We start from the raw sequence: 24749 nt of genomic DNA on the forward strand, positions 1-24749 counted from the left end.
ATCCAAATTATGTTGACTCACCCTATACTCATTTTTGTGGCCAAAGCATAGATAGGAGAAAAAACCCCACCTCAAACTAAAAAACTGCTTGCTATTTCCTCATAGAACATGTCATATTCATGAGGAGGATGGGCTGGCCAATCAGAGGTCTAGAGGAGGATGAGCTGGCCAATCAGTGGTCTACACGCGTTCATATTTTTAATGACCAGTATATGCCCAAACCATTCTGTTGTTGGGATACACCCACACCATTCCAACACAGAAAAGCTATTGTAATTATAGGTCACATTTATTAGAAATCTGTAAACACTGGGCAGGTACTTTAACATGTCCAATACAGCATAAATATTCTGAATGAACCCACAATGTGGTTTTCTTTTATCATCAGATACCTGTACATACACTGAAAAAATATATAAACACAACATGCAAAAATGTCAAAGATTTGAATGAGTTACAGTTCATATAAGGAAATCAGTCAATTTAAATAAATAAATGTAGCCATAATCTATTGATTTCACATGACTGGGAATACAGATATGCATCTGTTGGTCACAAATACCTTTGGGTGTGGATCAGAAATCCAGTCAGTATCTGGTGTGACCATCATTTGCCTCATGCAGCACAACATATATCCTTTGCATAGAGTTGATCAGGCTGTTGATTGTAGCCTGTGGAATGTTGTCCCACTCTTCTTCAATAATTGATCCCAGACTAGTAACACAATTATTGCTGTGTGACGTTGCTGGATATTGGTGGGAACTGGAACATGCTGTCGTACACGTCAATCCAGAGCCTCCCAAACATGCTCAATGGGTGACATGTCTGGTGAGTATGTAGGCCATGGAAGAACTGGGGCAGTTTAGCATTTTAGCAAAATAAACTTTTTGTCCACATGGAACATTTCTGGGATCTTTTCTTTCAGTTCATGAAACTTGGGACCAACACTGTTCAGTATATATCATCATGACTCAGCCAAAATAGTTGACCTTCTGCTTTCTGGCAAGTCTAACTGGTTCATTGGCTGGGGGAACACCTTTATTTCTAATACATAACTCTCCTCCCAAACGTGAATGTGCAAGTCATATTGCAAAACCAACAAAGGTGTATATAAGGCCAATACAAAGAGGAGAGCAGGTATTGCATTTTGCGTTAACACACTACTTGGCTCTACAAACCACCGCTGATAGCAGAGAGTAAGTGAATGCATAGCATTTTTAATAACATAACACTTTTAATCTACTCTTCTTGCCTGTTTAGTTATAGGTTATGGTTGATTTGTATAAAAAGGGTAGAAAACATGCACATTCAATATATTTATGCAAGTGCTGCTGGATATTCTGAAGTAGGAAACTGACAATAAAGAACATTGACTTTGTACTGCACACTTCAGAGAGGTAACTAGTGTGCAGAGCCTTTAATTTTCTGTCTTTCTTACTAATAATTACCGTTTTTTTTGGTTTTCTCTTTAGTGTCTCTCACACTCACATATTTTCCAGTCCGAGGTACTGTATGTTGACCTGATCAATGTTCCATCAATGTTGAACTTTTCAGTTTTAAGAATGGACAGCTATTGAAGTGCAAAATACTGTAGCCAACATTTACCCTGGTTGTCAGTCTGTTTCTGCTCTCTTGCCAACACCTTATGGAATTTTCATGCAAAACTTGGCTATTGAAGTAGACTTTTTAAAGACCCAATGCAGTTAAGAACGTGATTTACCTGTGTTTTTCGATATAGATAATTGTATCATTTTAATTGAAAACAATCACGGTAAGGTACTTAATTGTTACCCAGAAATGATTTGATATTGAGATAAAAAAAATGGCTACATTGGACCTTTTAACCTCTTCTTCTAAACACAGAAACAATTATGGATATAGAGTTTGCTTATTAAACAGTAAATTGCATTTTGCCCGTTAACTCTCTTTATAACCTTGTTGTAAGAACCAGACATTTTGTCAGGCCGTACTAGGGTTTCATTTGGTAGAGATTAGGCACGCGCCTTAGCTCAGGGCTAAGAGCCTCCTTAGTCCGGGGCTAAGAACAATGCAGTGTGAAAAGGCCTATTTTTCCCCTGCCCCGTATAATTAAGAATTAGAATTACAATGTATTTGAATAGGATCTCCATGGTCTGTGCTTTAACAGGTCGTGCTGAGGTCATCCGAGTGATGCTCAAAGACCAAGGGGCAGAGTTTGATGAGAAGGTCATCACCATGGAGATGTGGAAGGAGAGCACTCTCAAAGCCAGCTGTGTGAGTAACCCGGTAACCAGTGTACCATAGTCAAGTTATGTTACTGCATTTCACATCACTTTTACATGCAGACAAAAATGTCTTCATAAAATTCAGGGGTTGGTGGGGAGGGAGTAACCTTCGGGGGGGAAAAAGTTATTTCAAAAAGTGAATAAATGTGTATCCTTGGCTGAATGTTTACTGATACACCGTCGACAATGTTCTCCTAAAAAGGTCCGTTTAGATAGCAACTGAGCAAACATGACACTGGCAACCCGGGCTTCTAAGCAACATTACCCATGTGGGCCTTACAGAGAAGGAGAGAGCCCCTAACAAGCCTTACAGGGGGAGGTTGGATGCAAGATCAGCCAAACAGAACTTGATAAACATATCAATAGAAAACATACCTACCACAAATACTGTCTTTATAAAAAAGCTCACAAGGTGTTGTTCATGCACTTATAATGCATTATGAAGAGGGTATTTATAGGAGGTATTCATCTCAGAATCATGAATTTGAATCATGACGTTGAGATGCTAAGTGATTCAGGACATGACAAATCACAATTATGATTTTTGACAGAGGATTAGAAGTGAATTGTTGATCATTTTTCCTTTGCTTTTTGTACACAGTTGTTTGGTCAGCTCCCTATATTTGAAGACGGTGACCTCACTTTGTACCAGACCAATGCCATAAGGAGACATCTCGCACGGAAACTTGGTAAATGGAGAACAAACAGGCAATCCTGCTTGCAACATATTGAAATTAATATTGACTCACCCAATATGTCTTGATCAATCCTCTGCTCCAGGACTCTATGGCAAAGACCAGAGGGAGGCTGCTCTCATTGACATGATGGATGAAGCCATTCAGGATCTCCTAAACAAATACATAAAACTGATGTTCGAGAAAGATGTAAGTGTTCAAATGTATGGTAAATGTAACCAATTTGATCTAAACCCATCGTCTCCCTCATAATACAGATCTGTTGCTGGATCTTAATTTGACCAGTTTTGTCACAGTAGTAAAATAATCCTGCAGCAGGAGGATTTGATTATTCTCAAAAGGGCTTTTACAGAAATGTGTTTTGTTTACGTGAGAGATCTAGTGAGAGAAAGATAACTGTTTATGGTACTACTAGGGTACTTATAATTTCCTGCAGAGCAGGAAATGTCTCTGCGACAACAGTGATCAAATGAATATAGTATATGTATATCATAGTATAGTATTGACTGTAGGAAGAATTGCCACTTACCTACTGTAACTGCAATGCAAATTTGATTAGATTGAGCCCCAAAATGATTAAGAATGATATTTGGTTCCCCAGGACTCCGGTAAAGAGGGGTACCTTAAGGCACTGCCAACAGATCTCAAGCCCTTCGAGAAAACCCTGTCCGGCGATAAAGAAAGCTTTCTGGTTGGCGACAAGGTACATTCACTTATGTTTTCTAATTATCATCAAAGACGTCAACTGGCATATACTGTACATGGGGGTAGGGGTAAGGGGTTAGGGGTGATTTTGGACCTGGACTTCTCATGTACTCATTCTCTCTTCCTCTCTCTGGCAGATCTCCTTAGCTGACTACGCCCTGGTGATCCTGCTGATCCATCACCAAGTCCTCAGCCCCCCCTGCCTGCATGCCTTCCCCTCCCTCCAGAGCTACCTGAAGAGGCTGTGTGCCCGACCCAACCTGCATGCTTACCTTCATAGCGACGACTTCAAGAACAGACCCATCATTCCTGGGAAGAGAACCTAAAGTCCATGTGGCCTTAGTCCTCTTATCGTACCTCAATATTATATCATATCTAATATGCCACAATATGTTTACATTCAACCAGAATGGATCACCTTGAATTGTAATTTGGCTGTATATTGAGTACTGTGTGTCTTGGTGGAGTAGGTTTCTGTCTGTTTGTGCCTGTTACCAGTTCTACCCACTTGTGGCGAGGAGTGTTAAAAATTGTGTTATTGTTTAATAAAGGACATTTGCATATACATAGAATTTTCGCTATTGTTTTGTGTGTCGAAAATATTGGCAGATACATTTTATATAAAAGCAATAATACCCTTGAGGCTGTGGTCTATCAGATATATTGTAATGACTAGGTCGTTTTCCAGCCACCTTCTCCCAGCCGTGACAATATATCCAATATACCATGCCCTCCTGGGCTTCATTGCTTAAATATTTTAAATGTAATATTTTCCTTTTAGAATAAGTGGTAGTGGATCCTATTGACACTTGTAGAAACAATTGACTAAAACATTGTCTCAAGTATTCTATTACAAACAGCAGCTCAACTTACCTACAGTGAAGAGCCAAATGTGCAAGTCATGGTTGTTGTCAGGTGTCAAGTTAAGAAAGAGTGTGAGGAGACAATATATAGGGAAGGAGGATCAGGTTTGGTATTTGCAGTCATATATAGTGAGCATTTATACTGTACAAAAATACAAACGCAACATGTAAAGTGTTGGTCCCATGTTTCATGAGCTGAAATAAAAGATCAACAGAGATGTTCCATACACAAAAAAAGCTTATATCCATCAAATGTTGTGCAAACATTTGTTTACATCCCTGTTAGTGAGCATTTCTCCTTTGCCAAGATAATCCATCCACCTGACAGGTGTGGCATATCAAGAAGCTGATTAAACAGCATGGTCATTACACACGTGCACCTTGTGCTGGGGACAATAAGAGGCCACTATAAAATGTGCTGTTTTGTCACACAACACAATCCCACAGATTTCTTACGTTTTGAGGGAGCGTGGCATTGGCATGCTGACTGCAGGAATGTCCAACAGAGCTATTAACAGAGAATGCAATGTTAATTTCTCTACCATAAACCACCTTCAATGTCATTTTATAGGACTTGGCAGTACATCCAACTGGCCTCACAACCGCATACAATGTGTAACCACGCCAGCCCAGGGCCTCCACATCCAGCTTTTTCACCTGCAGGATTGTCTGAGACCAGCCACCCGGACAGCTGATGAAACTGAGGAGTATTTCTGTCTGTAATAAAGCCCTTTTGTGGTGGAAAAACTCATTCTGATTCACTGGGCCTGGCTCCCCAGTGGGTGGGCCTGGCTCCCCAGTGGGTGGGCCTGGCTCCCAAGTGGGTGGGCTATTGCCTTCCCAGGCCCACCCATTGCTTTGCCCCTGCTTAGTCATGTCAAATCCATAGATTAGGGCCTAATTAATTTATTTCAATTGACTGTTTTCCTTAAATTTACTGTAACTCAGAAAAATAATTGAAATTGTTGGATGTTGCGTTTATGTTTTTGTGCAGTATAATTGAAAGAGACTCATTGGGCTTAGGAAATGTCAACTTTTTTCAGCTCTACATTTGTTTGCTCTCAATTTCCCAATTTACTGTGGTTTGGCCTAATTTCAGGCATGCATGGAATTCATGGACAGTTAAACTGTAGCATGTTCATGGACCACACCTTAGAGAAGGCATTTTTAAATGCTCACATGAGGAGATATGCTTGAAGATACATCTACAGTACACTCTTAGAAAAAATGGTTTAATGGGTTCTTAGGCTGTCCCCATAGGAGAACCTTTTATAAAATCCTTGTTTGTTTCAGGTATAACTTTTTCGTTTCAGGTAGAACCCTTTCCACAGAGTGTTCTACATGGAACCTGAAATGGTTCTACCTGGAAACAAAATCGGGTTTTACCTGGAAACAAAAAGGATTCTCCTATGGCGACAGCGGAAGAATCCTTTTGGAACCCTTTTTTCTAAGAGTGTAGACAGGGTGACTCAGAATGATAAACAGATTTTCTGGTATGCACTGGCTGGCCACAGAAATCTTTATGCAGATCATGAGATTTTGCCAAGTCATAGAAATGTCCATAATAGTTGTCTGTAGATGTATAGTACTCACATTTGCGTTACCCCATATTTACACCAAGAACCTTCCAGAGACATACATAAAAAGCACACATCTTGCCTCAAGTCATTAAGCCTATATTTTTCCAAAGAATAGACCTAGGTTAATATTTCAGTTAAGTACACTGAACAAAAATATTAACGGAACATGCAATAATTTCAAAGATTTTACTGAGTTACAGTTCATATAAGGAAATCAGTCAATTGAAATAAATTCATTAGGCCCTAACCTATGGATTTCACATGACTGGGCAAATGCACAGCCATGAGGGGGCCTTGGAGGGCACAGGCCCACCCACTTGGAAGCTAGGCCCAGCCAATCAGAATGAGTTTTTCCCCACAAAAGGGGTTTATGACAGACAGAAATAATCCTCAACCCTGGTCATCCCTACTGCCTCTGATCTGGCATGTGCCCCTGGCTATCCGTATATTTAAAAAGAAAAATCTTAATATAAGTAATTTGAAATTATCTATAATTTTACTTTTGATACTTAAGTATATTTTAACATTTACATTTACTTTTGATATTTAGGTACATTTAAAACAAAATACTTTCAGACTTTTACTCAAGTAGTATTTTAGTGGGTGAATTCAGTTTTAATTTAGTGATTTTCGAGAGTAACAATTCGGTACTTTTTCCACCACTGTAAATAAGTAATTGACTTGCAGATGATGAGAACGTGACTATAGACTTGAAGGTCACGCCTTAGACTTTCTTGGGATTTGCATGACTGATATTGCAAGACTACAGCATATTGTTGGAAACAAAGAAGCTTTGCAACTCATTCAAGGCAACAGCGTAACTTCAGTGATGGTAAATCAGTATGACTTTGCAGAAAGCTATGGAACGCCGTTTGGGTCATAAACCAAGTGGTTAAAACGCAATCTTTTTAATACTACGCAGGTGCGGGCGCAAAGTTAACGCGTTCACTCGTTAAATTAACGTCTTCACGCGCTAAGTTAATGCCTACACCGTCAAATATGCAGGTGCAAATGTGCTTGCAGGTGGTCCAATGTTCTAAATAAACTGCTGCAAGCGGTCCTGCACAGTCAAATTAACGCCTACAGCTGCTAAATGTACACCTACACCTACACTTAACGTGTTCTTTAACATGCTAATTTTACTAACCAATTTCCCTAGCTCCTCCTTTCAAACAGATGTCATTAATCGGTGTACAGTCAGTTTAAAGCATCAACACCATATTGTGAGAAAGAACTTCCTTATCCATTGCAAACAAACCCTAAATGGCTGCACTTGGCTTCTGCTCTCCAATAATCCTGGACTTGATGCCCTTCAGTCCACGTTAACAAGGTTGATTCGGGAGGGACAAAATGGCGCCGTAGAGAGAACACTGTGTTCCAGCGAACTCCCATGGCATTTGTTAATTTCTCTTTTTTATATAGATTTTCTAGCTTGAAAAGTGGTAGAATTTGCTAAATAGGCTATCCTACAATGAGTATTGACCCCTATTTCTCCAAAATGTCTGACAGCATGCCCAGCAGCACTACTAAGAACTCAACCAACATTAGAGAAGCTAACACCATTGCGGATCCAGGCACAATGGACCTGGTAATTCAAAGAATGGCGGATAACATTACTAAAGTGATCGATGTTAAGATAGGAATGGTCTTGGAAGCAATAGCAGGCCATTCAGAAGAACTACAGATGGTTGTCAAGCGTGTAGATGAGGCAGAAGGAATAATTGCTACTGTGGAAACTTCAAACTACATCAATGGACACTAAGATAAAGGCACTTGAGAAACAGGTGCGCAAAATGGCGGAGCACATTGACTATGACTAAGATTATGGTCAATGGATCGCCTAAAAAACTCTACACACCTGAAGAGGCTGCTGCATTTATTGACTCTCTCGGGTAAATAACTTTAAACTGCACCTCCACAGCATTGGATAACTTTTACATTTGAATCTGATCATGAAGCAGTGATGTGAGTTCTCAAGTGCTCCTGTTCAGTAATATTCGTATCTTTATTATTTTCTTGCTAAAGCAACTGCCACTATAGCTCAGACTGAGATATGTGTGAGTCTATATTGGTGCCCAGGGGCCTGTTGCACAAAACTAGGATAAGGGATTAAGCCAGGATATCTTGGTGATCCTGGCTCAATTGATCCGTAATCCGGTTGCACTAAAGATGGATAGGGGGCAGGAGGATATGTTATGGTATAAATTACCATGGAGATTTATTCTGTGGAGCTAGCCTGCTCCAGACCAGGCTAAATTCCAGGATCTATTTAATCTCATCCCTAATGTCAGTCAGCAGTCACCACAAATGGAAACCAATAGTTATTTCACTGCTCACTATACATTGTTATCACATATAACTAGACCCACTGTTTATTTAAACGTTTGTGATCATTAATTTAAATGATTTTGGATAAAAAATGATTTTTAGATGATGTTGCTATCATTAGATAATTTAGTTTCCCATAGACTATAAGGCTATATATAAAATGATAGAATATTAGGGCCACAGAGGGGAAAAAAACACAAGTCATAATATTGTAACCAGTTGTTTTAAAGGAGGACAGTTGTTAAAATGACAGATGTGGGGCATTTCGTGAAATTGTACTTCAGTATGGTTTCATAAACAAAGACATGCTGATGTGCCAGAATATTAAGTATCACATTGTCATAAGTATCAAAACTGTAAAAACAATATGTAGCTTTTCTGCAGAAAGAACCAGCCTCATAAATGTATGACTTTATCCTTTTTCTTCAGTGTGGCCCTAGTACTCTGTCATATAAACAAATACACATTCCATATGAATATAAAAACACAATGTGTAACATTAGGTTCCTTTATTGAATAAGGACAAAACAAAGCAGGTAAACCATCAGCTCCTTTCGAAACTGAAGTCACAGTGACTCTACAAGATGGAAAGCACAGAATCCAAGCATATTATACAAAATGATACATACACATTCAAAGGTCTGTATATAACACACCCTGCATGTCTGCACACTAAAATAAATGCAGGACAAATCCATACACATCAACTGAACAGACAAATGAATGGATGCAGTAGCCTCCCTGCAGCCTTGTATTACACACAGTATACCGCACAAACATCATAAGAGGCCAAATTCGTCAAAAACGAACCCAAAAAAACCCAAATTCCTCTGCTACCGCAGGACATATTTAACCAAAATTGAAAGCACACATACTAACTAAAATAATTCAACACATATTGGTCCCTCAGCAGCCGACCACTGTCGTCATCAGGGAAGATTGCCGGATTGTCCCAGTCCATGGCTGGTGGCACTCTGGGGGCACTCTCCTTCCTCAGGCAGGCCACATTGTGGAGGACAGCACAAGCCACAGTAATATCACATGCCCTAACAGGGCTGACCCTTAATTTGTGAAGGCAGTGAAAGCGTGCCTTCAGGAGGCCAAAGGTAATTTCAACTCTGGCCCTGGTCCTGGCATGGGCATAGGCCTGCTGTGCTTCCTGGGGGTCTGTGAAAGGTGTCAGGAGAAAAGGCTGGCAGCCATACCCCCTGTCTCCCAGCAACACACCAGAGAATTCACCTGTCAACACAAAATCTCATCATTACTACCTCATAAACACAGTGATATTCTTGACACAGCCATGATGGTTATAAATAGGGGTTGTGTGGCTTACCTTGTGATAGGCACTGATAGATTTCAGAGGCCCGAAAGATTCTGGAGTCATGGACTGAGCCAGGCCATTTTGCCACAACATTGCTGATCACACAGTCAGCATTGCAGACCATCTGAAATCATAAGATGAGGAATATTACACCAATCAATGCACATCACTGGCAATGCAGAGTGTTCGTCAATGGACAATATCAAAAAGTTATGTTCACCTGAACATTAATGCTGTGAAAGGATTTCCTATTCACAAAATCGGCCTCATGGGCACCTGAGGGGCTTTTATCCTTATGTGTGTGCAGTCCACTGCACCAATGACATTGGGGAAACCTGTCACACAAAGTAATGAGTATCCTACTATGTGTTAACAGTTGTCCTGTAATTTGTAGATCCTCTTACCTGCAATCCTATAGAACTCCTCTTTGATGTCACAGAGTCTTCTGTGGCCAGGGAAGGAGATGAAGACATCTGCTAATGCTTTGATAGCCAGACACACACTCCTTATTGTGCGGCAAATTGTGGCCTTGTTCAGCTGTTCTGCATCCCCCACTGAGTACAGGAAGGCTCCACTAGCAAAAAGCGCAAGGCCACACAAACCATTTGCTCCACACTCAGTGCATGGCTCCGTGCAGTGCGGTGCTTAATCCTGGGACCCAGTAGTCTGCATAGATACCTGATGCCATCTGCAGAAAACCTGTATCTTTCATATAGATGGTCATCAGGGAAGGCCAGTGGGTCCAACCGGTCCCTGAAGACCCTTTCTCGCCTGAAGGCTCTCCTCAGCACAAGTGCTTCTTCATCCACCACATCTCGCACGAATGGGCATGCCATTGTCAGAGCAGAAAGGAACACACAATTTTGGGCCTTCATATAGGCTAGTGGCCACACCTGGTGCTGGGGGTGGGCAAAAGAGGGCGATGCCTTATAACGATGACTTGGTTGTACTGATTGCTGGGAAAATAAAAAAACCTTAGAAAGATGCCACCGTCCTGTGTGCTCACAATAAGAGCTCATATGTCATGGCTCACTTGACTTTAAGAGAATATACCTAATTTTTATTTTGAGCTGTGTCATCTTCTTGGAGCTGGGGAGGAAAGAAAAATAATGATTAATACATTTGTGTTACAGTTAGCATACAGTGTACATTGAAGGCATATCTCACCTCCCTCTCAAGTTTTTTTATTTCAAGGTCCAGTTTCCTAATTGTCCTCTTTTTTATTTCGGACTCCAGTGCAAGATTTTCCATCTTTTTCTTCTTGTACTGAATGTCTATGTCTGCCAGTTCTATTTGGCGCCGGAGGTGGTTGCCATACAACTTTCTGATAGCTTGTGAGCTCTGTGAACACAATACAATTAGCGCAGCTGGAATTTGGCAGGATGTGGTGTCCTTTTATTAATACGCACTATGTTGCCAGGCTGGTTTTCCCACTGTATAGCATCTGGGTCCTGTAAAAGAAATTAGATTTTTTGATTTTGATGAGGACTCCTCACCATTGTAGAGTAAATAGTACTTTCACAGTCTTAACATGATACCTCATGCCTTCTGGAATCCAGAGAGATGGTCTCCTCCTCATCATCGTCTCCATCATGTGCTGTTGCTGCTGCACTGGGGCCTTCACCCTATCACATTTAATCGGATTCATATTGAAGCTAGTAGACAAGACATGCCAGGCCTACAGTATGCCTTTGATGGAGTACTCACTGGATCAGCATCGTCTGGTGCTTGTGCTGGTGGCTCTAACAGGAACACAGTGCTGCCAGGCACTGCAAGGCAATAGGTCAACCAAAGTCAGACAGTCCAAATTGATTCAATATGAATGTGGTTGTATCCCATGTAGAGATGGAAGGACATACCTTGAATGAAGCGGGTGGCATCTTGGGAGGAACCTATGCTCGTCTCTTTCCCCCCAGGGATCCCCTCTAAGACGGGCCTGCCTTTATTTAGCTCCAAGGCCATGTCCTCTGCTGGGGTAAGGTCAGCCTTTGGTGACCCACCACCCGTGCCTTGTCTGTGGGTATTCTTTTTCACTGCTAAAACAGTACAGACAATGTGTGAGCAGGCACCTTCTGGGTACAATATATGCTTGTGCTTTGTTAAATATTAGTCAGGGACCATACCATTCTGCAGAATGTTCTTGTATTTGATTTTGACCTGCTGCCATGTCCGTTTTGGCCCGTTCATGTTTAATCTACACACACACACACACACACACACACACACACACATTTAATGGAGTCACACTGCAAAAAATTACTTGGTATTTTTGTCTTGTTTTCAGTAAAAATATCAAAAAATGTATCATAGCTTTATACAGTGTGATGGAGTTACTTTACACAATTTCACTCATATCTGCAGTGCATTTCAATTAAAAAATTTAACCGTTTCATAATTACAGTACAACTGCATTTTTGGAGATGTGAATTAAATATTTGAATTGTAATTGTGATGTTTCAGCGGAGCGGTGAGTGTGTAATTGTGCACTACTTACGCATTCAGGCGGTCTGCAATACTTTGCCACGCTTTTTCTCTTTGCTTTATCACTGTGGCGGTGTTGCCTTTCTTCTTAATTATATCTTTTACCTCCTCGTATGCCTCCATGAGGATTTGTGCTTCCGACGGGGAAAAGTACGCGGCTCTAGTTGCCATGGTAAATCAGTTAATCTGTGATCTGTGGCGGGGTCTATTTGAGTGAGCCGTGAGCGCGCACCTATCCAGGATTGGTTTCACCTGGCTTAATGAATCCGTGTCTGCTCATCCTGGCTTGGTCTTTGTGCAACCAATTAAGCCTGGACGCACATGTTTTGGCTTCATTGAGCTCAGCTGAGTCATTTATCCCGGATGTCTTAATTCTACTTTTGTGCAACAGGCCCCAGCCTTGGTTTTAGGTGGAAGAGCCTCAATCTTCTTGTATTGATTTTCATTTCCATATATATAAAGGATGAGGCTATAGAGTGGCTATGCGGACTTAAGAGTCTACATTGGAGAGTTCAAATTCCCTGCATGTTTGTGTAAAAGTTGTTAAAGTACTGTGTGAGTTTCACCAGGTTCATATATTAATATCGCATGTTGATTTGTTATTATGCATGTCTGCATCCTGGGAGTAGGGGAGTGTGTACTTACGTTTTGCCCTGCGTGCTCGTGCTCAAATCATTTTGATGCACTATGAGAGGTAGGCAGGCTTTTTCTGTCGTCTTCAGAAAAGTTTGATTATTTTAAGCACAAAGTCATACACACAAGTGTTTTGTTCATGAATAATGTTGTATATTTAGAGGTTACTCATACGTGGATGGTATTGTTAAGATGCACTTGTAATTGTACTTTTTAGGATGATATAACCACATGTTGAATTCAGAATGTTGATATCAGGCTATTGTATGTGTGAACGATGGCTAGCTCCTCGAATGATCCCAGTCCCTTGTATTGTGCATCTGTTATAGAAAGAGGCGACGATTCTCAGAACATATGAGCTCTACAAAAGTTGTATTTTATTTTGGATGCAAGCATGTGGTTTTTATCTATGTAAAATATATGTTATGTGTTGATGCATAATAAGGAGAGGCTGTAAAAAAAATGTATTCGAAAATAATTTTGATGCACTATGAGAGAAAGAGTCTATGTTTCTCAGAACATATGTGGCTCTACAAATGTTTTATTTTATTTTGGATGCAGGATGCAGAGAGTGAGTTCTGCTTGATTAAAACTACCACACACAACGCAGAGTTACAGCGGTGCAGTACAGCACCGGCATTAGCTAGTGGGAAAATCCCCTTTTGGATCTTTACATGTTTCCTTTTCGGGTTTAGTATAGTTCAGGGTTCATATCGTTTGTTTATGCTCGGGGAGATTGAGGAGAGTTCAACACATGGGAAAAGGTACCACCCCATCTTTACAGTAGGATTCAGTCTGGATATCGGTTGGTCAAAGTGCAATGGCAGGTAACAGACTGTGTGTATGTAAATGCAACATTAGAGGGAGCCATAACCCCATTAAAAGGAAGGTACTGCTGAAGTTAATGAGCAGCAAGGTTGACTCACTTTTTCCCCTGATGTCAACCAAACTAACGTGATGAGGGACAAGGTTGATGATTGTGGCTTAAGAGATCCTGCTTTAATCCGGCAAAAATAGACATGGTTTTTAGGGATGCTGACGGAGAAGGGGCAGCTGATGAGGCTGATCCCTCAAGAGAATGTCTTGGGCTGCTAATGAGTGCCATCCATTCCTCTGCCATATTTGAGGGACCTGATTGGCAAAAAATGTTATGAAATGTGTCCTTCATTTACTGTTTGTCTTCCGTGTGACAGCACTCTATGATGGTGTATACAAGCAGGAGGCTGCATGATTGCGGTCTGTCTGGTACTTGGGGGTGTAGAGCCACACATTTTTTCAGAGAGGCTATACAGGCAAGTGTGTCGCCTACAACCTCCTGTGCCAAAACTGAAAGAATTGCGGAATATGACTCAGAGGTTGGAGAAGGTAAGTAACTTTAGACTGTCATGGATATTCTGTGACTGTTAATTTGCACTAAGTTTGAAAAAATATTAGTGTTGTAGTTGTTCATGAATACTTTTCCACATGGATTTACATTTACAACCACAGATTTGGTTTCCTTTTGTTGGCAGTCAATATTTTTTAAGGGTAGTGATAATCAGTTTATTGTTCTGCTAATTTGTCCCAAAACACTTATTGAACTATCTAAGATCCAGTTAGCACAAACTGTTGACGAGGCACAGGAAGCGGTCATAGAGACCACCAAACAACTGGTCATGTTGGGTTCAGTGCGATACATTCGTACATTGGAGGAGAGGGATGCCCTGGGGAGTCAGCCACAAAGTTCTACTTAGAAAGCAGGCTACGGGATGAGGAATCTCAAAGGTTGAGTTAAAATCTTCAGGGCAAATTCATTGTGACTTTTTTTGCTTTATGATTTAAAAGTGTCTGGAGTGTCTAGGTCTCCTGCCTTACATTAATAGACCCTCAAGCCTCTTCAGAGAGGTTTTCATCTACGCTGAGAAGCCTCTTTTGGCCAACGACTTAGCTTCTCTCTTCAAAGCAGAGCTCGCCCCACCTGGTACCAATCAAAGAGCAATAGAGAGCAGAGTCGTATGTTTCTGGAGGGACTGGCTGCTGGAGGTGGAAGGTTAGGTGCAAAACCATGATCATTGAAGTAACACGGCCCACATCAGTAAAATATATCACCTAATCACTCTCACAACTGTGGGACACCATGTTATAACCTTATTCTTTCACGTAATAGATCAATTAAATACCAAACTACTTTCACTTAGAGTATCGTGTTCTCCAATAAGTGTTACTTATGGACCCCTCCCCTTCTTTTTTCAGAGGGGAACGCATACCCTTTAACGCTGGAGAAGGTTACCATTTTCACTTCGGGGGCTTCAGCCATTCCTGGGCTGTGATTCCCAGCAGAGCCACAGATACAGTTCTTACACAAACAAGCTTCTACCCCCAAGCCATAAAACTACTAAACATTTAATCAAATGGCTACCCAGACTATTTGCATTGCAACCCCCCTCCTCTTTCACGCTGCTGCTACTCTCTATGCCTAGTCACTTTAATATCTCTACCTACATGCACATATTACCTCGACTAACCGGTGCCACCGCACATTGACTTTGTACAGGTATGCCCTGTATATAGCCTCACTATTGTTATTTTACTGCTGCTCTTTAATTACTTGTTATTTAATTATACTTTTATTTATTTAAGGTATTTTTCTTAACTGAATTGTTGGTTAAGGGCGTGTACGTAAGCATTTCACTGTAAGGTCTACATCTGTTGTATTTAGCGCATGTGACAAATAAAAATTGAATTAATTTAAGGGGAATTATCTAAATGTTTATTGTATGACTTTCTAGTAAAGTTCAGAATACTGCAGCCAATGTTAATGGGTTATGTGTCCCAAAAGGATTGATATTAAAGTTTCCAACAGGATTGACCATCAGCAAAAGAAGTTGTGTGGTGAAAGTTTTAAAAAATTACCACCAATCAGAATCAGTTGGACACAGTAATACATAATGCAGCTTTATTATTTTAATTCATGTATGATTTCTTAGTCGGTAAACTGAGCATTATGCAAAGCAGTTAAGTCATGTATGAAAAAGGACTATAATGTTACAATATGTGCAATGTTACCATAAATAAATCTTACAGTAAATATGGACAACATTTCATTTACATGTGTTATGGCAATAAAAACAGACACTGTAATTTTCACATAGGTTGTGGTGCAGCAAGTTGATGAGGGTAGTGGAGAATGAATGGTCATTAAGTCTCACCATCTACTTTGTTTTGCTTACGGTGAGGCTGTTGTCCTATCACCATTATGTCAGGTCCCACAGCTCCTCCATGTGCTCATGATCACTGGTGATAAGGTGTACAATGGTAGTGTCGTCAGCATGTTTAGGTGTTGGGTCCATTCTGGGGATACACATTCTTGTGATAATGTAAAAAATCTAATTTGTTATTACAGGGTTTTCACACAGAGGCCTGAGTCTGCTAACCAGTTTGTGGGTCAGGATGGTGTTGAAAGTGGAGCTATCAAAGAAAACGCAATCTGACGTATGTAAAATGCATAATTGACAAATTTGTTGGGACAACAGGCAAACTGGAATTGGTCCAGTGAATTTTTCTTGGTACACCGACACAGACACTGCAGTCAAAAATGCCAACCAGCGGCTCTCTATCCTACGGTGGCTGAAGAGGTTTTGCCTGACGTCAAACATTAAGAGATTCTGATTGAAGTGTCTGAAAAAATTCAAACAGAATCATAATAGCAGATTCCTTTTTTTGGTAATCTTTACTGGCACAGTGGTTTTAAAATCATTTCTAATTGTAGTCACTTTCAATTGATTCATTGACTCCAAGAACTATAGATTGTTTGCAGTTCGTAACATGAACACACAACTGACATTAAACATTGCTTGACCGTAGATTGGGATACATGTTTTAATAACATTGGATATTTGATTGGACTTAATGTTGCATACCTTGCAGTGTTGTGCATGCCAACCAGGTGAGAATCACCAGAATGAATTGATACTTGATGAATCAGGTCTTCTCTGCTGTTTTATCAGCCTCCCTCTTGCCCACTCCAAGCTCCTCTTCATGGTTTCCTTTTGCAAGACACAATTGTGTGAAAATAAAGCGGAAGGAATGGGAACCCTAGCAGTAAAATGACAGCCACTCCGGCTGAAGAAGTTGCCTACCTTCAGCTGTTGTTTTGCTTAAATACAAGGCTTTGGGCTAAAAATGTAACTCAAAGACATGTCCTGCTTCAGTACTAGTCGATAAGTCACATTTAGGTAGCTTGTCTTCCTTTAGTCGAAGATAAAGCTAAATAGAGACAACATAGTCCAAAAATCAACAACTACCAGGATTAATAGCATTAGCCTGTTTTTGGAGTATCACCGTCGTCTAATCTATGTATGCCTGGCCCTGCATTCAAGCAACAATTTTGCTAGTATTTAATTTACCTTGATAGTATTAATATAGTTCAATGTGTTTCCATGGCGGTTATAGTATACATGTTTTTTAAGCAGGGCTTTTAATAAAACACAAGACGGCACTGTTCACTGCGGTTAGCAGTGTGGCCGGGCAGAGTTTGAGGCTAACTACCGTTATATGATATAATATGGCAGGGTTTCAAGGCTACCAACGTTAGCTAAATTAGCTAGCCAGTATATGATTCTGGTGCTAGATTAATGTTAGCTGAATGTTATAGCCAGTGATGAGAAACAGATCCTTCCACTGTAAACTGGATGATAAACTTTATGATTCAGTAACAAAACATTTCAAAGACAAAACCATTAAGTTGTGAAGGTTCATACTCTGCTTGCAGTGGAAAAGGAAGTTCTTTCAAACTGTTAAATCTGGTTGAAAGGAGGAGCTAGGGAAATTGGCTGGTAAAATTAGCATATTAAAGAAAATGTTAAGTAAAGTGTGTATATTTAGCAGCTGTGTAGGCGTTAATTTGACTGTGCGGTACCGCTTGCAGCAGTTTATTTAGCACAAGTTGGACCACCTGCAATCACATTAGCACGGGCTTATTAGCGCCTGCACCTGCAAACACCGAACTCAAACCGGCTGCGCGCGTGCGCCATCATGCATAAATGGTTTTGTCCCCCCACACCAAACGTGATCACGACACGCAGGTTAAAATATCAAAGCAACTCTGAACCAATTATATTAATTTGGGGACAGGTCGAAAAGCATTAAACATTTATGGCAATTTAGCTAGCTAGCTTGAACTTCCTAGCTAATTTGTCCTATTTAGCTAGCTTGCTGTTGCTATCTAATTTGTCCTGGGATATAAACATTGAGTTGTTATTTAACCTGAAATTGCACAAGGTCCTCTACTCCACTAATTAATCCACACATAAACTGGTCAACCAAATCGTTTCAAGTCATCGCTCCTCCTTCCAGGCTTTTTCTTCTCTTGTCTTTATATTGCGATTGGCAACTTTCATAAATTCCGTGCATTACCGCCACCGACCTATTTCTTCTTTCAGTCACCCATGTGGGTATAACCAATGAGGAGATGGCACGTGGGTCCCTGCTTCTATAAACCACTGAGGAGATGGGAAAGGCAGGACTTCCAGCACGATCGGTATCAGAAATAGAACTGACTTCTAGTTTAGCCCTGGTCAACGCAGACGCTCGTTGGCGTGCGCAATAATTGAATAACATAAATTTAGAATTTAGTATTTTGCAACACTTGCGCAAGTGACGCAAGTGGTGTAGTCAGCCTGTTAGCCCTTGGCAACGCAGGCGCGAGCAGTGTGTGTGCAATAACTGAATAATATAGATTTTAACATTTATTTCGCAACGCTCGCACACGCAAGCAGTGAAGTCAGGGTATTACCCTCTAAATTACACAAAAACGATTTTCTCTGTAACACACTGTCACAACACGTGCCTGGCTGCAAAAGTGCATTGTGAGTTACGTCAACAGCAGGCGCTCGGCTCGTACACAGGCATGCAAATCATTGTTGGCTGACTGCAGCAGTAGTACTACGAGATCGACGAGCCAAACCCAATGAATATAGTTGGTCACGAATGTTTGATCTTGAACAGAACGCACAACATCAATCAACATCGTACAGCCAGAATTACAGAAAAGCGTGGAAGTCTGTACCGGAACAAATGTCAAATCATATTTTTGCGGAGCTGAGCCAGTCAATTTGAGTAACGTGATTGTGTATTCTACGTAATGACGTAGTTTTACGTACAACGTGATTTAGCAACTTTTAGCAACAAATCAACCTGCCTCTAGCAACTTACCCTCAAAATTAGTTGGCAGCACTGGTTCCATAGTTACTGTCAGGGCCACTACGACTCTTACAGCATAAAAGTAAGTAACTAGCTATAGACAGTAATGCCTTTTAAACATTGTAAAGCGATGTGCAATAGCTAATCTAAATTAGGATTTTACCCCTCATACTAGCACACAGACAGCTGTCTGTCGTGCACTCACTGTGCCATTTAATGAAGATAGTTTTGAACTAGCCTAGTGATCTAGGACTAATCGTTTTTGCAACTTGATCGTCGACGGTAAACGAAAAAATACGACCGAAAAGCACTATAGTTAGCTGGAAGTTAGGCTATTTTCTTGGTTTAAACGGAGGGTTCTTATGTAACGGCACAACCGATAGCCCTTCTACCCAGTTATGCATGGTTGACGTTTTTAATTCATTATATTCTAGCTAGCTGAAGGTGCAATGTTTTCACGTGCAGATTAAAATTTCGTATTCGAGCATGTCTATATTTTAGTCGGTTGAGATGTGTTGTCAGACAGTGGCCAAAGACTGTTATGTTCCTTGCATAACAGTGGTGTGGGGTGAACTTTACTAGACCAGAAAGTACCCGGATACTCGATATGCTAAAAAGACCCACAGACCGGTCACACTGACAGATTTGATTGGCAACAAAACTATGTCAAGCAATATGTAATGTTGCATGGCATTTTCACATGCAAATAGCACTTGATACTATACATTACTAAATGTACTAAAATCAGCTATGTAATTAGTTGAAATATCAACGGGACGCAGACTTGTCAGAATCCATGTAATAAGTCAGTAATTAAACTACATTGATTTTAAAATATTTTTATTTGAATAACTTGACGTGTGTTGTGTTTTTGTATCTCCTCTCCACAGTGGGTCCCTACACAATCACCTACTTTGGAGTCCGAGGTATGTTGAGTCAGTTAATCCTATTCAACATCACATGCTAGAGCCTGGCTATTGTTTTGAAGTAATAATAGCCTACTATTGGAGAGTGCATTCCCTGTTATAAGCTTTTCATATTGATCATTTATTACTAAATCTTTCCTTCAATTTGACAGACATAAATGTTATATTGTGATGGAGTAAGATTGCTTGAAGTCAAAGACAAAAGCCTTGCTAATTCTACTGCGCATATTCATAAACTTTGCATTTAAGTGTCATATCCAAAGACCTTATCTGTCATTCATTACCCAATAGCCCAGGGTTTCCCAAATTGTGTGTTTTAGTTTTTGCCCTAGCACTACACAGCTGATTCAAATCATCGACTAATCTTGAAGTTTTGGTCATTTGAATCAGCTGTGTAGTATTAGGGCAAAAACCAAAACGTTCACTCCTAGGGGTCCCGAGGACCGAGTTTGGGAAATGCTGCAATAGCCTACTGCTAGCAGCTTGAATCGACACTCAAAATTGTGTTTCTATTGGTTTTAAACTGTAAGTGAAGTCATCCCAGGCAATCTTATCACCGTGCGTGATCTTTCACACAAGATATGACCTGGATTTCACCCACAGTGGCAGTTTAGCCTCAACCATACCTTTTTGATTGTTATCACAGGAAATACTTGGAGTATTAGTTTGGCTCAGCTGGCCCCCATGATCACTGTTCATAAACTTAAACAGTTTTGTTTCCAAAGTACTCCTATTTGTTTACATTATTCATGGTGCTTGAGTAATGAGGAGGGCTGGCTTTCTGTCAGGAGCATGTGACCCAGATTAATGTGGAGTGCACTGGTGAACAATTGTGTCATGGGACTAAGGGTTCATTGACTTGAACCTATAAAAGGTTTTTTACTTGAATAATCATGAAAAGTTGTATATATAAATAATTATCTAGTCTGGAAACATATGTATGACTTGTTAGATCTGTGCCAAAGTGTCTTATGATTGAGATCTGTTTTGGTTGACCTGTGCTAACAGAGACTCTTGTTTACCACAGGGCGCTGTGGCGCTATGAGAATCATGATGGCCGACCAGGGACAGGAATGGAAGGAGATCGTGGTGGACTTTGCGGACTGGATGAAGGGAGATCTGAAAGCCACTTGTGTGAGTGGGGAATGGATCATTCCTTTGTTACCATCTTTTTCATTTGTCAACCTGTTCAGTTTAGCCAGTGATGGTCTAGTGATAACAGCTGGGATGTGCTTTTGAAGAATGATCGGTTAGTTTAGTGTACACTGTTTGTTTCTACAATCTCTGCCTGCGCTTTCCATGATTCTTATTTAAGTAAAGAGATTCATCTCTTGTTCCATTATTTTACCTGTATCTTCTGTTATCATCAATGTAGATTTGATTCAGCTACAACAAATGTAAACCCCCATGTCCCCATTAGTTGTTAAAATCTATAATAAATATCACTTCCATTTTGGGGTTTTAGGTATTTGGTCAGTTGCCCAAGTTAGAAGATGGAGGATTTGCCCTGTACCAGTCAAATGCCATTCTGAGGCACTTGGGCCGCAATCATGGTAATTGATCTCAATCGTTATGTCATATATTTACATTGTTTTCCTCACTCTATTTATCCTTTTATAATCTATCAAATATAGGTGAAAGTATAATTGACATTTTATGCTTAACTCGAATACACACACAGATGCCTATGGAAAAGATGACAAGGAGGCTGCCCTCATTGACATGATGTGTGATGGCGTTGAGGACCTTCGTCTTAAATACGTAAAAATGATTTACCAGGAATACGTAAGTATTCATGAAGGTGAAAATCGGACCAAAGGTACAGTTCATAAAACGTTTTACCTGTACTGTGCAGTAAATATTTGTTTCAAAGTGTAGAGACCAAACGTTTTTTATTTTATTTAATCAGCTTAATGGGTAAACATTTATTCAGTGTCATTATGATGAATCACTTTGTCTTTTCATAGGATACTGGTAAAGACGTATACATCAAAGACCTTCCTAACCACCTTGACAAGTTTGAAGCTGTGATGGCCAAAAACAAGACTGGTTTTCTTGTTGGCGACAAGGTAATCGATGCTGCAATGCACCCAAAAATGGGGTTCTTGAATAAATGGAGTTCTAATATAGTACATACTGCAATCATTAGTTGTATATATTTACCAAAATGCATTAACTAAATGGTTTGGTTCTCTTGTAATCACAGTAGTGTCTGTTACAAAACTAGAATGAATAGACCAGGCATCCCCATTGAAGTTAATAATGCGAGATTCTATTTCTATGATCCCTATCCTGCGTAGCCTTCCTTTGCTGACTATAGTCTGTTTGAAGTCCTTCTCAACCACCTGGTGCTCTGCTCCAGTTGCCTGGATACCTTCCCCTCCCTGAAGAGTTTTGTCGAGAAGATGTCTGCCCGTCCCAAAATCAAGACCTTCCTAGACTCTGAAGCCTACAAGAAACTGCCGATTAACGGCAATGGCAAACAGTGAATTCTGCTGAACAAAGGAGGCTAAATTCCACCCCTTATACTGTAACCTGAATGGTCATGGATAATAGCCATTTTTTTGTGTCCAACTTACACATTAGCCTACAATAAGCTTGTAGTTAACTTTATGTACAATTGTTAGATACTAATGACTTTTGTTTGACATGATGAATTGTAATTGTCATTCATCTGTTCAAAAAATAAAGGGCTTTTTGAAAAGCACTTTTGAACTTAAACTTGAAATTTAGTAGACATTTACAGGTTCTATAGTACATGTATCACTTCTTTGCAGTTCTGTGAATATTATGGCAATTGCCATTATAATGACAAGCCATGAAGAAGAATTGGTACAGTACATACAGAAGATGGTCAGTAGGGGGCACTCCTCTGCCTTTTGGCATACCGAGGTAAAGACAGATTCAGATTGGATATTCGGCTGTAGTTTTCCTTTGTCTTCCAACAGCAGTTCTGAACCATCAACATAGTGACAAATCAAAATTTTCAAATTTCAATGGCTCTTTAACCATTACTCTTAAAACTTTAAACTGGTTCTAGCTAACCCGATGGCATAGACACATTGCATACTTTTTTTTGTAGATTTACATCTCGCACTATTATTTATTTACATTTTTGAAATTCAATAGCACCCACACATTTTAACAAGGTTCATGATGTACACTCAGTGGGCCTACATATTGCACACCCATTTGCATCTCACGCGATTTTAGTTTTATTTTAAATGTTTTTCATTGTTTAGAATTTCAATAGCACCTACTGGACAAACAAGGTTCAGGAAGCCTACTGACTACCCTTCTATATTGCACACCCTTTAGTTTGTCAATTTTCATCTAACACGATTTTACATAAATTGTGTAAACTTTAGAATTTCAATAGCCCCTTGGTCATGTGACCTACTGACCTCAAACAAGGTTCACTCAGTGGACCTACATATTGCACAACCTTTCGTCTGTCCATTTTACATTAATTTTCCTGCTCTGCCCCCCCGGAAGGATAGTGTCACTCACACACCATTCACTTGGGCCTTCTTCCTGGGGCCTTCCTGACCTCCAGGCAGGCCCCCAGTGACCTCTGCCCGCCTGCCTGCCCTCTCCCTGGGCCTGTGAGTATAGCTTACTCCCTGGAACCTCCAGGCCTCCGCACCTATTCTCCCTACCCAGTCAACACCCCTCTCCGCCTTAGAGTATAGCTTACTCTCTGGATTTACAAAACGTCTAATCCCGGCTGTCAGGAACCATGTGCACATGGTAACCCAAAAACAGACTCTGTGCACCTGGTGACCTGCCCACTTTTTCCCCACTCAGACTAAGTCCCCACTCCAACAGCCTGAGTGCCTACTACACAGCCTGAGTGCTGACCCCAGTCCGGCCGCCCCTGCTCAGACTGAGTGCCCCCCCCCCTTGGGGGAGGCCTCCTCGTGCACCTTGTGACCCTTTGACTTCCACAGCGAGTCACAACCTGACTCGAAGTCCCACCAGAGCACGGGCACCTAGTCCCTTACCTATCCAGAGCCCAATGTCAATGTCTTACGCCTTCTATCCGCCTGCCTGGGCTCTCACACTCTGTGTCTGGCCTCTGGCCCATCTGCGTGCACCTGGTAACCGGTTAGTACAGAAGGATGGTGGTGGAGGAAGACTCCTTCCGTCCTCGAAAAAAAGCTTGGATCGACGGCTGACTTTAAAATAAATCGTAGTGTGTGAGGTTCTCTGCTACGTATGAAACCTTGACCCTCAACCTTGACCCATTCACTTGTCTACGAGTGAATTAGCACCAGGTTCCCCACAAACATGCGGTGCGCATCAGGAGAGGGGTGGCAACTCATCCGGCTGCACGCCAACCCCGTCATGAACGGCTCTAGTCACCTGCCAAAAGAAGCAGGCTATGCCGGGCCAACCGAAGATCCGCAGCGCTACGGTATCATTGCGTTTAGGGCTATTCCACAGGTGGTAGCTTCGCAACATTGGCTCCTCAGCCAAGCACATACACCAAATGTCTGAACCTGCGGTTCCTCTCGTACTGAGCAGGATTACTACAGATGGGTACGCTCCTTTGAATTTCATGAAGTTGACATTCAGTGATCCCTGCCCAGTGGGTACCTAGGCTTCTTCCGTCCGTTTTCTGAGGTCTGCAGCAAATCAATAGGTGTAGTTGGTGCTACCCACATCAGATGTAGTCCTCCCTCCCCATACAAGATACCTCTCTCCACTTCGTAGGGCATGAGCCAGAACCATGCAATTCCGTATCACTGTGGGTTCAATGGGTTAAGTCTC

The 24749-nt window shown here is 40.9% G+C and overlaps 3 protein-coding genes across 5 annotated transcripts; 2 read left to right on the plus strand and 1 right to left on the minus strand.

Moving 5' to 3' along the window:
* Positions 1-1084: 1084 nt before the first annotated feature.
* Positions 1085-4229, plus strand: LOC115129946 (glutathione S-transferase P-like). Of its 2 annotated transcripts, XM_029660740.2 has the most exons (7): positions 1085-1196; positions 1473-1505; positions 2147-2253; positions 2866-2953; positions 3045-3148; positions 3561-3662; positions 3802-4229. In XM_029660740.2, coding segments are annotated over exons 1-7 (624 nt in total). In that variant the 5' UTR covers positions 1085-1195; the 3' UTR covers positions 3991-4229. The 2 variants fall into 2 exon arrangements, with proteins under 2 accessions (XP_029516600.1, XP_029516601.1); XM_029660741.2 differs by lacking the exon at positions 1473-1505.
* Positions 4230-8929: 4700 nt separating this feature from the next.
* LOC135571735 (putative nuclease HARBI1) lies at positions 8930-10655 on the minus strand. Of its 2 annotated transcripts, XR_010463886.1 has the most exons (4): positions 10161-10655; positions 9977-10091; positions 9769-9880; positions 8930-9674 (listed from the first exon to the last, which is right to left on the minus strand). XR_010463886.1 is itself a non-coding variant. In XM_065018237.1 (3 exons), the coding sequence occupies exons 1-3, from the start codon at positions 10227-10229 to the stop codon at positions 9310-9312; spliced, it is 546 nt and encodes a 181-aa protein (XP_064874309.1). In that variant the 5' UTR covers positions 10230-10655; the 3' UTR covers positions 8930-9309. The 2 variants fall into 2 exon arrangements, 1 of the variants encoding a protein (XP_064874309.1); XM_065018237.1 differs by lacking the exon at positions 9977-10091.
* An 8365-nt stretch (positions 10656-19020) lies between these two features.
* gstp1.2 (glutathione S-transferase pi 1.2) lies at positions 19021-22697 on the plus strand. The gene is made up of 7 exons (XM_029660092.2): positions 19021-19132; positions 19941-19976; positions 21004-21110; positions 21442-21529; positions 21658-21761; positions 21944-22045; positions 22277-22697. Coding segments are annotated over exons 1-7 (627 nt in total). The 5' UTR covers positions 19021-19131; the 3' UTR covers positions 22466-22697.
* Positions 22698-24749: the final 2052 nt, after the last annotated feature.

This window comes from Oncorhynchus nerka, linkage group LG5 (assembly GCF_034236695.1).
Source record: "Oncorhynchus nerka isolate Pitt River linkage group LG5, Oner_Uvic_2.0, whole genome shotgun sequence".
Taxonomy (NCBI): domain Eukaryota; kingdom Metazoa; phylum Chordata; class Actinopteri; order Salmoniformes; family Salmonidae; genus Oncorhynchus; species Oncorhynchus nerka.